Source organism: Strix uralensis, chromosome 11, assembly GCF_047716275.1.
Source record: "Strix uralensis isolate ZFMK-TIS-50842 chromosome 11, bStrUra1, whole genome shotgun sequence".
Taxonomy (NCBI): domain Eukaryota; kingdom Metazoa; phylum Chordata; class Aves; order Strigiformes; family Strigidae; genus Strix; species Strix uralensis.
This window is the reverse complement of record NC_133982.1, coordinates 4,291,988-4,309,007: the sequence shown is the minus strand read 5'-3', so window position 1 is coordinate 4,309,007 and position 17,020 is coordinate 4,291,988. Positions and strand designations below refer to the sequence as shown.

Below are 17,020 nucleotides of genomic sequence, written 5' to 3'. Positions count from 1 at the left end.
AGGCGTCACACCTGGTTTTGTTATTTAGCTCTAAGTCATTAGAAGATCTCTGTTTATGCAAAGACTAGGTAAAGTTACTCTTCGATTATGATGACATCCAAATAGGACAGCATCTTCTTAATGAACAAAACCAACCCACTCCTGTTTATTAAACAGTAACTGTGAAGAGACAGGAAATAGCAAATTAAGTAGCAGAATCAAAATGATATGATTTTTATAGGCGGAGATGCTCAAAGCAGACCCAACGTGCTGCTTTCCAGCATCCCAGCACAGCCAGGAAGCCCTCGGTGGATCCGAGCACGGGGAGGCCGTGCTGGTGTGTGTCACAGCCCCCGCTGTGGGCTGGGTGTTTGCGGGTCTCCCCAGCACCCAGCCACCACCCAGAACAACCGCAGACACCTGAGCTGTGGAACGCTGGTACAAGAAGGGCTGGGAACCAGTTCCTCTTCAACTGCTGAACTGGTTCAATGACTGGAAAAACAACATCAGGTGCTGTGTAAACAGCAAAACCCTCTGGAAGCATTCAATGTCCTTTTTGTGCGGAGAAGGCGGCGACACCGGAGGGATTTGGGAAAGCAGCTCCTGCCCCAGCTTGTTCCTGGGGGGAGCCAGGGCTGGGTGAGGGACACAGGGCAGGTACAGCCGCAGCTGCGAGCCCTTGGTGCAGCGTAACTCACATCTTCAGCATCTGTAGGGGTTTCCCAGCCCGCTCATTTCACCCCCCAGGTACCCAGCTCCTTTCCAGCCACCGCTCCAAAACTGCATCATGCCAGAGCAGGTTTACAGCCCAGCTCTCCCCACAAAGATACAAACTGGGAGCAGAAAGACCGTCAAGGACACAGACCTCATCTAGGCTGAGCCAGCCTCTGGGAATACTTCCCCAGGATGAAGAAGGGGCTGGAAAATCTTTAACTCACCCTTTAGCGAAACAGCGCGGCCACAAATCAGGCTTGCAGGGTCACCATGTGAAGAGGTAGAAGTTTATTGGAATATAAACATTCAGATAACGTGTAAGATAGAAAAAACCCAACAACAACATATACAGACACTTGTTGGAAGGAGACGTTGAGGTATTTATCCACCGCCTAGGCTATCACATTTTTTTATTTATTTATTTTTTTTTTTTTAAATAGGTAAGAAAACTAGTAGCAAGGCTGCTGCAGCTGTTTGGTGAAAACATCTTCTGATCTGAATCCGTTTGGAGCACACACACACACACGCAGGCAGCGACCAAAAGGACTTGGTGTGACACGTTCACATTCACTTTGGGAGCCGAGCAGGCGCGCAGCCTCCCCCTCACCTCTTCCCTCTTTCCCAGCTCACAATCTTTGTGCCTTCCCAGCATAAACTGGGATCTGCTGGAAGAGGACAAGCAGGTTTGGTTTTTTCATTTATTTTTTTTTTTCCCCCCAGCTGGGCATCAAACCCAGCTGGCAAATTTCCCCCTGAAACAGGAGCATCAAGGCTGCACAGAAGCAAGCTGGGGGCTTTTTTTTTTTTCCTTTTTTTTTTTTTTGGCTGCTCACTGCAAAACCTTCGCTGGTCTGGAGTTGAAAGAGAATTAGCCACACTGCAAAGCGGAGCACTTCACGCGAGAAACAGTCCTACCCGCAGTATCAAAACCCCTGAGTACTATACAATCGAACACGGTCGAGTGAAATGAAGCGGAGCCGGGGAGAGGGGGGGATCCGCCACCCTTGCTCAGCCTTCCCCGGCTCCCTCGCCCCGTCTCTGCTGCTGGTTTCCATAACCCTGTCGCCAAAGCCTGGCAGCTCAGTAGAGATCTGGTGTTCGGCGAAACACGCATTAAGCCAACTGCCAGTATCAAAGCCAGGCTTAGGGGAAGGGTTACTCTTCACAGTCTGAATGGCTGGTCTTTGTCACTGTGTACTGAGCAAGGACCAGTTTATTGTTGCAGCTTATTTTTACTGAGGTATCTGTTACACATCCCAACTTGATTCTTTCCCTGAATTGGATACAAAACAACCTGTTAGTCCCTGTCTATTTCCAGTCTAGTTGTGTAAAGCTTATAAACATTAATACTCTAGTAGTGTCAAAGCTGTTTAGCAGTTCAGTGATTCGAGTGCCTTTCTGTGCAAGAAAACACAATGTTAGCATGTGATACATAAGCAAAACCACCCATTACTAACCTCTGCTCCCCAGGACCAGAGAAGAAAGCATAAGGAAAAGCAAAAAGTGCCCCAAGTCCCACTTGTAGGAAACAGCCCCCAACCCCACCCCCAAATGGAAAAAAAAACCCAACCAAAAGAAAACAAAAAAGGGAAAAAAAACCCCCAATCTGAACAAGCCCCAGAGTCTGGAAAATCCTCTCCAAGCCTGCGAGGATGAAATGCGGTGAAGGCCTGCGGGATCTGCCAAGCAAACGCCCTGCAGCCAAAGAGCAGCTCCGCTTCCCCGTGCCGGGCGGGCGGGTGGTCGCTGCTCCCGCTGACAGCAGCTGGAGATGGGACCCCTGGGAGCAGCACCCATCGCAGGACATGTGCATTCTCACCCACCTTCCCTTCTCCTCCGCCCACCAAATCCTCACACCGCCGGGCAGCAGGATAACTCAAGTCATCGTGTATAAACTAACCTATAGAGCATAAAGCCTCTTGCAACCGGGAGGTCCCGCCTGTGGCTTACACAAGCCTCAGCTCCCAAGGACAGAGCAGTGGCCCAGCCAAGTAGTGCTGGGGGATTAAAAAGGAGAACCTGACATTTGAGAGTTTAAAGGAAGGATTATTCATTTTGTTTTCTACGTACGTTTTTAAGTCCAATCCTCAGGCTGCTGACGGGGCTTTTCCTGTGGTAGTATCTGGCCTGGTGACTTTTAAAGCCATGCTCTTTTCAGTAGTATAAAACAAGCAATTAACTATTCTGGCTGTAACCAGGCCACTCTTCTAGGCTAAGCCTGGGCTCAGCAGTGCAGGCAGGCACAGCCTCTACCAGCCACAGCACCTCGAGCCTCCTGTCCTGCAGAGAGCTGAACGCTCCCACCAGCTCTGCTCACCTGTGGCAGCAGACAAAAGGTGACTGCCTCTCCTCTTACTGCTGTGACACATGGCAACTCGCCCAGCACGCTCCAGGAAACGGAATTTTAGCAGGCTGAACCTCTGGAGTTACAACATGGTTTTCACTTAGATTGTAATGTATCTACTAGCTCAGGTGGTTGTTACACAGGCACCTACGCAGAGGTGAAAAACTAGAGTAGCTTCTTATTTTGGCGCCTCTCTCAAAGGCTACCCAGCGTGGCTTCGTCTGGTAGCGCAGACAGAATTAGCCGTGTCTGGGACAGCAAAGTCCCAGCACAGCTGAGGAGGGGGTTGGGTGCAGCACCACACGACCAAGCTGTGCTTCCAGGGGCCAGAAACCACCTTCCTGCGAGAGGCTTGGCCAGTCAGTAGCGTAAGTGGTGCCATCACCACCCTGCTGCACTAAGCAGCTTGGCTAAAGGTAAGCACAGATCCAAGAGCTCAGAAAATTAATAGGGACTTCAGAGACATGCTTGTGTCCAACATGAAGGACAGATCTAAGCAAGCAGTCACTCTTGCTCTCTGTTCCTACCTCGACCTGTCCTCCTGTGTCATGCACATGTCCTGGGACAACACTGTTCAGCTTGTCTCCTGCTGGCCTAAAGGATGGGGAAGCCACTGCTCCTTTGCTCAGCCTTTTTTTTTTTTTTCTGTCTTTGGTGATACAATTAAAAATAAAAAACAAACAACACAATGTCAGCAAAACCACATATAAAAAACAAGCAATAAGATATGCCAATACTTCCTGAAGAGGTTAAAAAAACCAACCCAAAACAAACAAAATAACCCAACAACAAGTACATATCTGAGGTATTTCAACTGCTCAAAAAAACCTGACTTGGGCCTGGAGGATGGGAAGGACGTCACCAGGGCAGGATGGATGGTGCTTGGGCCTGATCTCCAGGCTGGGGAAAACATGTGTGGGAAAGGCCAGAAGAAGAGAGGGGACAGAATGAGGCCACCTGAGCAGGAGCTGAGTCCACGGAGTCACTAAGTCAGCTTGGTTGGCTCCAGACACGGGAGAGCCAGGGCCAGCCTTCACTTGCTTTCAGCTGGAGGCTTGAGGGGAATGGGCAAGGAAAGGCTTGATTTCCTTTTCTCTGCTTCCACCCAGGAGAGCAGAAGGTTTTACTCAACTGAGATCCACTTTCATTTTGCTCACGTACAATCTGAAGGGGACTGGGCTTCTGCAGGCTTGTTCAGAGACCAGCAAAAAGACGCACGTGTAACATTAACCGCAATACCTACACCCCCCCCCCAGCCCCACTGAGTTAAGATTTCAAATCTCACCTTCTATTTTCTCAGTGCACGGATGTGGAGAGCTTCCAGGGGCTACTGAACGACACCTTACAAGAAGGAAGTCGCTCCAGGAAGCTGAGCTCAACCTAAATGAGAGCCCTTTCGTGTCAAGGGGGCAGAGGAGCAAAGAAACACCAAGCCACGGTAAGTTCAGGCTGCCAGGGTAAATGTCAGTGGGACGAGTTCCTCGAGGAGGGAAAGACAAGGTTGAGGGCATTTAAAACTTGGCTGAAAGCCTGAAGAAGGCAACAGTAGGGGAGAGGCCAGCACCAGCCAGGAGAACGAAGCAGCTGATTGAGAGGTTTTTAATGTGTCTATGGGTCAAATGTAACGGTAAGAAAGTCCTTCCCCCCTCTTGCCAAGACCTCAGAAAGGGGAAAGGATGCTCACGAGCCAAGAGCACGTGTTCTAGGGGAGGACATACAAACACCGGACCACAACAGAGCCTGAAGAGAAGCGAGGAAGCTCGCCTGCTCTGCAGCCACACGGCCTTCTGCAGCACAAGCCACGGGAGGACAGGGGCAAGGCACCCCGCTGGCTCTTAGGATTGTCAATACACTGAGCTGTTTTGTGGGAAGAGTCCTTGTGGCTACTGGTTCGAGGAGAACCAAGTTTCCCTGCCCCGGCTCCAGCTCTTTCCACCTGCCTTGGTGACGTCTCAGCCATCTCTCCACCTGCAGCTCCTAGAGACGATCCCTGATTGAAAAACGCCAGGCATGCCCCCCGCCTCCATATCCCACCCCCCAACAGGAACACAGCAAACCCTGGGAGGAGGAGGAAGAAAACAAAAAGCAAAAGGGAGGAAGAAAGGGGAGAACAAAGAAAAAGGCTGGACAAACAGACGATGAAGAAAAACTCGCTGGCATGGAAAGGTTTCAGCATCATCATCATCTTGCTGTTGGCCAACCACAAAAGCAGGTTCCTTGAGATGAGGTAATCTGTGCGACTCCTTCCCGGCTCGCTCCCTGCCAAGAGCAGAGAGGAAGAGCTGCCGGAGGCCAGTGTGAGAGACAGCAGGCTCGGCCGACCATCAGAGAGACCAGCTGGTGGAGGGCTCTGCGCTGGGGGTTCCCCGGGATGAGGTAGGGCTGGGAGAGCAGTGGGAGCTGCTGCTGCTGCTGCAGGAACTCTGGGTGCTGGAGCCTGCAATGAGATGGACGACTGGCTTCTGGGCAAAGAGCACTCCTGCAAGGCAGAGAGAGGGAACGAGAAGGGTTACTGGGACTACGGGGTGGCCGGGCTGAGAAGGAGAGGGTACAGAGCAAAGGGCAGGCTGTCCAACCCCAGAGACCTCATCCCAACAGAAAGGGGCTCGGCACAAGACTTGGAGGCAGATCAGAGGGTCAGTGGTGATGAGGGTGTAAGAAGGGATCCCTGGGACTTGTTCTGGTCAGGGATGTTGTGCTTACAGAAGATAAAGATCCCAAACCTTGGAGGAGAGAAGTAACTGTCACCGTACTGCAGTGCCAGGGCCTCCCACTTGGGCTCTGCCCAAGGGTGCATGTGTGTGACCTGCAGAAGTGAAATGGCTTGAGCAGAGTACAGGGGACAACAATTTGTGCTTCCCAGAGGAGCATGAGGAAAAGCCGAGTAAAGCCACTCCTCAGCAGAAGAGGGGCAACACTTCTATAGGAGTCCCTTCCCTTAGATTTTAAAATTATGACCACCACCACCAAAAGGGCATTCATCTTGACTGCCTAGGACCAAAATAAACCCCCCCCCCCCAAAAAAAAAGAACAGAAATCTAAGCCAGTTTCTAAGTCAGACAGGTCGTACGTGTTGTGCTTTGGCAAAGACCAGCCCCCAGGAGCACACCACCCTCTCCACGTCCTACTCTGCACCACCAGCCTGGCTCTGTACCCGTCCCCGGGAGCGGTTCTTTCTCACCAGCGTAAATTGTGCCGTTAATCTCCACCGACATGTTAATACTCCCAATGCCGTTAGGTGACAAATTCAGTGCTGCTGCTGCCGCCGAGTCTGGTTTATCTTCTTTCAAGAAAGAAGAGATGCAGAGTTAGAGAGGAACTATCCTGTTCCCTGCACTATCCAGAGGTGATCAAAGGTGTACACAGCCCTCCTCCTGCCTCCTCTCTGTGGAGGAAATCCCCACACAGTGTCCACTTCCAGTCCTACTAAAAGTCTACAAAGGTGTTTAAGTGCTTCAGTGTGAACTGAGGGTAGGCTGGGAGCCCAGTGGCATTTGCAAATCCCTCTGACTCACACACTGGAGGGCCAAATTAACATCCCCTCCAAAGAAAAGCTGCCAGCACGCGTGACAAGGCCATATTTAAATGGGCTGGATCGTGGCTGTGCTTGCAGCAGCCTGGGAGCGCGTGCACAGTCCCCTACCCCTTCGCTGAGGGGTGGCAGGTTTTCGGGGAGCTGGTGTGACTCCCCGTGCAGGGCTCAGACTGCAGCAGCTCCAGCGGCCGCTGGAGGGAGGGGACTACCCACAGCACCAGGAACTCAAACCCAGAAACATTACGCTTGGCCGGTCCTACAGCGTCTGTGAAACCCGGGGTTTTTTTTTCCTGTGTCCTCAGCCTGGAGAGTCCTTTCTAAGCCGTAACGGGCAGCTCTGGAAGCATCAATGCAGAGCAGGGGTTCAATTTGCACCGATACTTAAGGGGAGCTAAACATCAAACTCCCCTGGACACCAACCCAAGCAACCCGTGCCACTGCTCCGCCCTCGTGAATGCGCGCTTACGGCGTGCACAGCCGTATCGTGGTTACCAGCCCACCCCATGTTGGTTTTGGGGCTTTGGGCTATTAAAACAGAGAGAGATTATGCAGACAGTCTGCTCAGGCTCTGACATCCCACGTAAAATGCATCTTTGTAGCTCGTTTCAAGTCTGCTGGGACAGCACGTCCGCTGTCCCTGTAAAGAACACTATGGACGTTGTTAACATTTAACCTAAATGTTGCTATCAAGCTACGATAAGCTCATGCGGTGCTTTTCAAAAAGCACCTCTCAAAACACTTTGCAAAGCACAATGTTATTTTTATTTTGCAACTGGGAAAATTAGGGCACAAAAGACAGGACTGACTGACCCACAGTCAGCTCACAAAGCTGGGAATAGCATCAGTGAATCCTTAGGGCTCAGGCCTCAGCCTGTTACTATTTGTAGAGACTAGAACTGTTCCTACCATTTTGATTTAGGAAGTTCAGGGCAGAGAGATAAAAAAAATAAAGTGAGATGAAAGGGAATGAACATTCCTTGATAAAATTTGTATTCCCTTTTGCTCACTGCTATTGTTTTTGTTTTGTTTTTATGTAAATGTGAAATTCAGGTGGATGTGTAGCTGTCAGGAACTCTGATGTGAAGTCCCAATCCCATTTAACTTCGCAGCAAGCTGCTACTGCTTCAAAGAGGAACCTGCTTTGACCCTTTGCCATATATATTTCTGGCAAAACGTCTCAATAAAGTGTTTACCACCACTGCTAGTGAGGGCCTCAAGAACAGCTCTTCCCTTTCTTCTAAGCTGTGCCAGACTTGCCTGGCCTTGTGCCTACATCCAAATGTACAATTAATAGGGGGTCTGAGACCTTTAATTTTAATGGATCAAAAGGTTTGGAGGAAGCAGCTGTTGGGACTGAGATTTTCTGAGGCTTTGCTGTCCAGGGAAGTGCAGCCCCGGGACAGGTAAGGGAGCCACAGCACTTAATCAGCTTTTGAAGCCACTGTATAACAGTATTGATTCTGACAATGTGACCTTTACAGGGTGACTCCCCTTTTACAAAGCATTTCAGGAGTGCATTTCCCAGGCCATGAATGCTGCTTATACGTGACCTTCTAACCCAGCCTTGCCAGGAGTTCTCTGCCTGCAGGCTGTGTGTAGAGCTGCAGCAGATGTTGGCAGAAATCACCTGACTCGATAAAAGCCCTGGGATGCATCGGGCCCCCTGCAGATAGGCCACAGGTCTTTGTGGCCTCCTCATCACACCTGACAAAGGATTCCTAAAAGTCTTCCTGCAGACTGCTACCCATAGGGAAAAAAGCTGTTACCTTCACAATCAATTAAAAGGGTTCCTGTCCAGGAAAGGACAGAAAAATCATTTCCTGCAGCACAGTGCTGGCATGAGGCTCTGATGAGAGCAGGGTGGGGGAAAGCTGAGCATCTGTCACACGATGGGCTTCCCCTCCAAAAGTCATCTTACCGACTGTGGAATGGCAGAGCTGCCTCTGGCCAGCCTACACCATGCTCTCAGACCTGAAGTGTACCCCAGGTATTAACCGTGAGGGGGTCAGATACGTGGCCCAGAGCAGTTTCAGCCAACCCACGTGCTTCCCGTGAAGGAAGGGGCATATTTAGAGCATGCAACAGAGCACTGCTGCAAGGACAGCTGAGCTCCCATCAACTGAAACTGGCAATTCTCCACACTGCACGTTCTGTGGAGACGTAACAGCTTGAGTCCTGAAGCAATCTCACAGTGATCAACACAGGAGGTCATAAGCTCAGAGTAAGGGTCCTGTATGGGTCAAGGGGGTTTTATCAGTTTAGATGCAGAGCTTTCTGAACACAGCCAGGGGGCTTCTGAACCCAGGATGGATTCAGATGATGCTAGATTATGCATCAACAAGCACAGAATAAGATCAGCAGCAGTAAGCAAAACCTAACAAAATATTCCTACAGTTCAGCTTTGCAGTAGTTGTGCACCATTTTAACAGGTTCTTGACAGTGACCTCTGCCTGGTACCTAGGGAGATAATCAAGCCTGCGTGTATCCTAGACTGGGAGCAATTCCCTCCCTGCTGCAGCCTGCAAAGACCTTTGGTGTATCTAGAGCCTTACCCTTGCCATTGATTTTGATCTTCATGGGGATCTGCCGTGCCATGCTGAACAGGTTGCGCTGAAGAGCCTGCTGGACAAGCCGCTGCTCCTCCTCCGTCATCCGCGAGACCTTCTTCTCTGGAGGCTCTCCCGACTCCAGTCTCTCCCTCAGCTGCTCCAGGGTGGCTGTTCTTGCTGCCACAGTTGCCTGCTGGCTAGCCAAGGTCACTGGCACAGCAATACGATTTGGCATAGACACAGTCAAGGGCACACCATCACCTAGAGAAGGAAGGAGTCACTTAGTCCCTCCCACAGCCCTTCCAAATGCAAGCACGCAAAGGTTTAAACCGCAGGCAGAATATTCTGCAAACCCAAGTCCCACTACTCTCAACTCCAAAGTAGCCTGGGTGGACAAAATAGAAAATATCTGTGTTTCACTGCCTGCACCTCCTAACCCCACCACCCTCTTTCTGCGAGTAAAAGTAGCTGACCTTTTCTGACAGCAGCTGCTGGAGACACCCGAGGATTGCTGGTCCCACTGCCTGGCGCGACGCCGATGATGGGGAAGCGGATCTTTGGGGGAGACAGGAGGGAAGGAGGCCCCGTGGTGGTGGGCGAGTAGCTGAACAAAGAGGAGCTGTAGCTGGGCCGCCTGCCTTCCCGCCTGTTGCCATCGATTGCAGCCTGAAGCTCAGCAGGAGAACTGAGGGATTTCTTCTCACATTCGTAGGCATATAGGTACTTCATGTACCTGGGAGAGAGGTGAGCACAGGGAAACTCAAGTAGGGTTCTCAATAGAACGTGAAATTATAGGCTACAGCAACAAGCACTGCATTCAGGAAGACTTTCTGAGGCCCTCCGCAGATCTGGAGTCTTTCTCAGCATATTGTGACCACGGCTGCGCTTGGTTTGGTAACTATCGAGCAGTCTGGGTGTGAAACACAGCTCTCACTTTGAATTTACTCCATGTTTACAGGGAAGCACATAGTCACATACTACTACACACACAAGGGCAGAAAAGAATCATCCAGAATTCCTTCACAATGGAGGTAACATCTGAAATGATAAGAATTAAGATCTTGGACTGTAACACTTAATGCAAGGAAGGAAGTTTGAGGAATTTGTATCGGCCAGCACCAAACCTTCACACTTTTGCTGAATTCTGGCACACACGTTTGCAGGAGACAGCCTGTTTGTACCAAAGGCTGTAGAAATGGGAAGGAGCTTCCCTCCCTGGGCTCTAACAGCTTCCAAGAAAACCGAGTCTGCATAAGAGCTGGGTGTGGATTCCCAGAGTCCAGCCTTCCATGCTCAAGTCACTGAAGCACAGCTTTGCCCTGTTGCTCAAATTTTACAACAGGTTTTACTTTTGCCATTCTTTTTCCTCTGCTTATTTTGCTTTTTCTTCCTTTTTTTTTTTTTGCTTGCCTAATCAATATGAGGTACTGTGGGTTAGAAAAGCAATCCTCACAGGAATTAGGTGCTGAATGCAAGTTTCCACAAACTTAGTAGTGATAACAGACATTAAATATCAAGTTAATACTCGATGCCTACAAATCAGGAGGCCTGCCTCCCTCCCTCCTCGCTGTGCCATGTGCTCTCCAGAGAAAGAGCAAGACCCTCCTTGCCCCGAGGTGTTTAAGCTCTGAAGAGGCAAGGAAGGCACAGGATGGAGGGAGGTGCAGAGCACAGCGAACAAGGCGACGTCGTATCGTGCTGGGATTGTAGGGATGCAAGGGGAACGAGTTCAGGAAGAAAAACAAGAGAAGGAATAGAAAGGAAGAACTGCAAGCTTTGGGTGAGAGGGATAACTAAAGGAATTTATCAGCTCCTCCCTGGCCACAGAGTAGAACTTAGTCTTCCCATTTTTCCACCCTGGTGGCACTCCCGACTCCCCAGTTCACATCCATGCTGTTAGACCTTCTGGACTTACTGGGTTCGGAGGGTGAACGCAGCACTGGTGATGGAGGTGGGCAGATTAAGGCCTTTGGTGATCTCTCGCCAGATCTTCTTGTTGATGATTTCCACCAGCCCTCCTTTCTCCGTCACCAGCTTGTAGAGCATGTAGAGATCCAGGATCTGCTTTGCCATGATGGGGATCCGATTGATGGGAGTTCCTGCAGGGAAACAGCAGGGAATGGAGTCAGAAAGAAAATGAAGCCAAGAAAACCGGCAGGTTGGGGCTATCGATCTTCTTTCTAATAGGAAATTCAGGCAACTCTATTTGTAGCCTGACTTGAGACCTCTCAATGGGTGAGTAAATGAGCCAGAGAAGTGTAGCTACATGGCACGTCCTTTTCATGAAAAATCCTTTCCTGTAGGCAAAAGCAATTATCAGACAAATAATAACCTGCAGCTAAGAGCAACTTCTAAAATAGAAAGAGGGGAAGTAGGGACTATTCAATCCTAGGGGTGAGGGAGCAGCACAGAGGAATCATTTTTTATGAGCTCCCAGGGCAATCTCAGATAAAAATCTGTATTGCTTGTGTTCAGGAAGGGGCTGAGCAGCCAGGCAACTTGAGCTACGTTGGGATTCAGCTCCCTCACTCCCCAGGATTTGCTATCCTGTATTGCCTGGGAACAGCAACAGAAAAGGGTACGTGACACTTGAGAGCATCGCCCTCCCCCCTGTACATTTACCTCTGTCCTCCCTCACAAGCATGTGCGTAACGTTTTGCTACAGCTTCTGCTCTGACAAAGCATTTTCACCCTCCCACTCCTTTTCCCCGAACACGCTCCCAAATGACACGCTGATGAGGCCACGCGTGTACCTTGGTAGCAACTGCAACCCAGCTGCTGGAGCAGTAACTTGTGAGAAAGCTAGAGAAATCGTGTTGATGGTGGAGGTGAACAAACGAGCAGTGTAACGGAGCATCAGCGTGCCCGGTGGCTGACACGGCAAAGCCAGGCATCCTCATGGCTGCTGGGAGAAGCACTGGGCATCCAAGCGCTTTCTGGAGCCCAGAACAAGGTCCTGCTCTATCCTTGCGAGGATAGAGAGGGCAGACAGGGAAACGGCTCTATCCTTCCTGTTCAGTTTTGTCATCTGGTGGGTTAACAGAGGTAAGAAAATCTGACTTTTAACCTGATAGTGCCCTTTTAGCAGCACCTTAAAGTGATAAAGCGTGCAGGGTTTGAAAAGGTCAAACTAATGAGATTTAGGCAAGGAGAGGAAGAGGGGGGAAAATGCTGATGTAGCAAACCTTTTATTTTGCGTAGGAAATACTGTCCTGGATCAAAGAGCCGTCCATCTGAGGTCAGTATCCTGCCTACCACAATGGTCAGCACCAGCCTTTACAGGAAAGCCTGCGAAGCGCTGTAATGGACAATTATGGAATACCCAACCCACAGGGGAGACTTCTGCCACTGCTCATCAGCCAGCGATTCGGTTAATGCCCCGAAGCAGAGCAGTTTATGGCCCTTATAAATGGGGTTTATTCTGTTTAGTGAAAAGGACTTCAGCTCAGCTCTGCAGATGTCCTCATTATACATGTAAGTGTAATTTTTTTTTTTTCCTCTTTTCTTTTTGAAGTCTGTTATGCATTAGCTCATGGTACCAATTCACACAGGTTAATGAGATGTTGGCTAGAAAAAAGTAAACTTTTTCAGCTTTAAAAGGGCTGCCTTCAATTTCATCAAGTTACTAACTCTTAAACAGTAAGAAAACATAAAGAGCAACCTGATCAGGCTCGGTCTGCATGCTCTGCCATTTTATATCTATCATATCCTCTTTTCCTTGCCTTGTCTAAACAACCCCTTCCCTGTTCACAACAGAAAAGTCCACAAAGCAGTAATTTCACAAACTGCATCAGATCCTCTTCCTGCATTTCAGAGACAACAGTTCCCTCAGGGAGCAGAGATAGAGACGTTTCCAAACTGTTTAAACACCCTGTGGCTCCATCCATCCCAGCCGGTCCCCCGAAGCCAGGAGCTGGTCCCTCCCAAAAGGCCAGCCTGTGTAAATGCAATCCTCAGTTTGCTTCGGGTTTTCCTCAGCCACCATTTTGTCTCGGTGTGTTATTGCAAAGATTAAGAGCACACTAACAGCGTCATTTCAGACACAGAGAGGGCTGGGAGTGATCATGTTACCAGCCTTAAGTTATCATTCATCAGCTGAGCCACAGTAACCAGAGTCACACCCAGCCCACTCCAAGTGAAAAGCAGGGAAATATTTATCTCAGAGGTTTCTAGGAAGAGCCAGGGGTGGCTTTTTTCCACCCCAAAATGCCCCTTCATTAAGAGTTTAGCAGTTCTGCCCCAGCAGCAAGGAAAGCCGGGGTGCCCTAAGTGGCACTGCGTTGCCAGCAAAGCCTCTGCTCCACTGGGGCAGGATCAAGACCCTCTCTCTCCTCCACTCCTGCAGCGACGCTGCATCGCTCAAAGCCACCCACTTTTCCCCAATCCAATTTAGGGAATAGCATTAACTTGTCCAGAAGAGACTTTCATCCAGCTCTCTTTGGACAGTGACCATATGGAGAGCGAAAGGGAACAATCATGAATAAGGCTCCTCGGGCAAACAAGCTGCTAATGCAGAAGTATAAGGAAATATCTACTTTTATATTATACTTGTATACATACACATTTATTCTGTGTTTATCCTAAGCAGTTTTACTCTTCTCTAGATTCTCCCATCTCAGCATTTGAAAAGGTACAAGTATATTTATCCAAATGCTCCTATGCAAGGGACAAACATTATCTACATCAGTGGGAAATAAAGGCTTAAATGTATTTCCAGAGAGCCTGCTCGTAGCTGGAGTCGAAGCAGCAATCAGATCTGACCTCCCTGCCTCATGTTACTACCCCTTTGACACCTTCCCTTCCTGAAGTTTGCTTTTAAACAAGACCCACAGACCAAAGTGCCCTGAAATTTAATTTGTAGCTTTATAAACTAAGCTAAAATCTATAGCTTCCTCCCCCGCCCCCCCCCCCATAAGATTTCTTTATGCAGGCTGATAAACTTTACAGCAGGGACAAAACTACTTCCCTTCCTTCTACCACTTGAGCATGGAGATGCAATTTTCCTCCCATGCTTTCTCATAGTACCACTCCAAGTAATATTCCCCCAGAGTTAGTAAAGAATGATTTGGGGTTTGGACCTGGTAAATTAACTGTACTTTTCAGAGCAAGCCAGGGCTCTGCATGTTTCATAGGATCTGACTGCAAAAGAGCCGAGAAGCTGCTCTCACTGCCCTCTCCTCCCCCAGCCCCTCTCCGAGGAAAGGCAAGGCGATAAAGTCTTTATTGGAAACCCCCAGCGCTCAAACAGGAAAGGCTGAAAAACGAGTATCATGGGACGATTGGATGCTGAAGCCGAGCGGATCCTTTCACAGGCGGCTGCAAGGCTTGTCAGGGGCCATGATGGATTACTGTCATCTGGCAGCATCAGGATTAATGATCCGGAGGTCAGAGGGGAGAATTCCAGAGGGAAAGGTCAGCAGCCGGGGGCACAGCATAAGACTTGTTGCCTTTTGATGGCAAACTCATTTTACTGTACTTTCAAGCCTCTCTATTCTGCCGGCTCTCAGAAATGCTGTACGAACTGTGCTCGCAAAGAGCCGGAAGCCTTGCCCAACTTGAGAAGAGGGCAAGGAAGATGACTGGCTCCTCTCCTCATTTTCTCGGTAAACGACTTTTTTTCCTTTTAGCATAACGCCAGCTATGTAAATACGGGTCATTCCTGCAAGGAATCAGCCAAAGGGTGGGACACAAGGAGTCTGCTTCCACTGGAAAAGGGATGATACACAGTTGATGAGCAAGGGAGACCTCAGGAAGACAAACTCTAGGGCAGGCAAACTCTGGAAGGAGAAAGAGGAACCATCCCATAGCCCATGGGCTCCCAGCTTTGTGAAGGGAAAGACAGCTGTAACTACAATTCCGATTTCTGGAATAAAGAGTTTCCCTGGAGGAAGCCTGACTGTAGCTATAAACATCTCTGTCCTTCAAGGGAAACAAGCAGCCCCCTCTGCCAAGCTGTTTCACCCTGTTCAAAAGCCTCTTCTGTTTCAGGCAGACATAACAGAAGCCTAAAGGGGTTATATGGATAGGCTTGAATGTCCCCTATGTCCCCTGCGCTGGAGAGGCAGAGGGAGCAACTGTTTGATTTTTGTTCTTTAAGAGCTATTTAAGAAGGGACTGAGGAAGCTGTAAACCCTAGATAATCTTTGAATGACTGTTTTTACATCTCTTGGCAATGAACCAGTATCTGGGGAAGGGGCATGGGCTGAGCCAGCAGCACACGCAGGCTCCGCTCCCCTGCAGCAACAGCCACTCGCTCAGTGCTGGGGCTCAGCCTTCCCATTTCTTGAAGGGGAACTAAGCTTTGGACTAACATCTTCCTCACCTATCCAAGCACGCTGCCCAAGGTGGGTTTTTTTCCTGTTCTTTATCCTATCTTAGCCAGATTTCACAGTTGGATCTAAATCTGAAGATGCAGACTGATGTTAAACAAGAACCGTCCCTGAGACTGTTCTTAACCAAATTATAGAAAAGAAGTCCCCTGTCGTTTTGCAGGGATTTGCTCGGTTTTGCGAGTCCTCCATGATGGAGATCCCCTGCCAAGGGCCACTCTCCTCTCCCCGTGCTGAGCCATGCCTACTGCAGGGAGTTCCCCACCAGCAAGCAGCCTAAGCCACGACTTGTCCTGCACGCAAGAGACAAAGAGCAGTTAATTATACCCAGCCTGGAGCACTACTTTTTCAATCACCTCCCATTTTTTTCCTATCCAATTTACTTTCAGAAGTGTCCATTTTTTAGTAAGGAACAAAGGAGGTGAGAATCCCAAATATTTATTCTGCAGAACAACATTCCAACTGCAATAAAGCACACTCTGGAGTGAAAAACAGGCATAAAGGGGGGGCATTTTTAAGCCACGACCTGTACAGGTAAGGAAAGAGCTGCTCTTTCCACTTCTTGCTCTATGTTCTGAAGAGAAATAATATCAGACAGCCAAAAAAAACAGGTTTTCCTCAGAAGACTGGGGAAGTCCTCAGTGATTTAAAAAAATTTTGAACCAAACCTTGAAGAGATCTTCAGGTTTCTTTGAAGGCAGACAGAGCAATTAGTTGGTATGAATGATCTCCCCACTCTCCCAGGCTAAACAGGGGTAAAATTCAGTTCAACAGCAAACCAGCAGTGTAGCACACAAGCAAATCAACTTGAACCCTGCACTGCCTCAGTTCCTGGTTTGCTTGAATTCCTCTCCAAGGACAAACTCTGGCTGGCTTCATGCAAAGCTGCCTGTTCAGCCACTCCAGCTCTTTTGTATAGGTTTTATTTGTTGATTTGCTTTGAGTCTGTCCCGAGCACTCACTCCACGTTAAAATAAAAAGGTATGCAGAAGGGAAACCACCTCTCCCTTCTTCCTCCCTGCCCGTGCCACCGCTGATCTAATCTCTCCCTACGCATGGCACTTCCACAGCAGGCATTCTCACCTCCCAACAGGAATGTCACCACCTGATCCGCAAGCCTGCAGACCATTAGACACTCCTATCAAAGCAGGAGCCAGGATAGAGGGTAATTAATCATGCTCTATTTGACAGGAGGCCCACTTCTTATCTGCACCCCTTGAAACGCCATCAAGTTTCTGTTTCCCTCCTCAATAAGTGAGGCTGACAGCAGCCCCTTATCAGATTTCGGCTGCTGAACCGGAGGCAGCCTAACTGGCATCCAGTGCCCCGCTTGTACTAGCCCAGGCTCCAGCCACATTAACCTTCCCACACAGGGTGTTTCTCCATCCCCAAAACAAGAGATCCCACCGAGATTTGCTCTCTTATACCCAGCTCAACTCCAGCCCAACTGTTTGGCTGCTACTGACACAGCTGGGTCCAATATATTTGCTATTACAAATTTCTTCACCAGATGTTGAACCACCATGCAACTGGTGGTGGGTTTCCATACATATGACCTCTGAACCAAGCG

The 17,020-nt window shown here is 49.3% G+C and overlaps 1 protein-coding gene across 2 annotated transcripts in view; it reads right to left on the bottom strand.

Moving 5' to 3' along the window:
• Positions 1-966: 966 nt before the first annotated feature.
• The window catches only part of ARID3B (AT-rich interaction domain 3B), a 36,860-nt gene continuing 20,806 nt past the window's right edge, over positions 967-17,020 (bottom strand). The window contains exons 5-9 of one of the 2 annotated variants that reach the window (XM_074880256.1): positions 11,037-11,220; positions 9,595-9,854; positions 9,125-9,382; positions 6,219-6,317; positions 967-5,516 (exon numbers count right to left, since the gene is read on the bottom strand). In XM_074880256.1, coding sequence (XP_074736357.1) covers positions 5,362-5,516; positions 6,219-6,317; positions 9,125-9,382; positions 9,595-9,854; positions 11,037-11,220 — 956 coding nt within the window. In that variant the 3' untranslated portion in view covers positions 967-5,361. Of the gene's footprint in view, positions 5,517-6,218; positions 6,321-9,124; positions 9,383-9,594; positions 9,855-11,036; positions 11,221-17,020 lie in introns of both variants that reach the window. The other variant, XM_074880255.1, reaches the window with a different exon arrangement.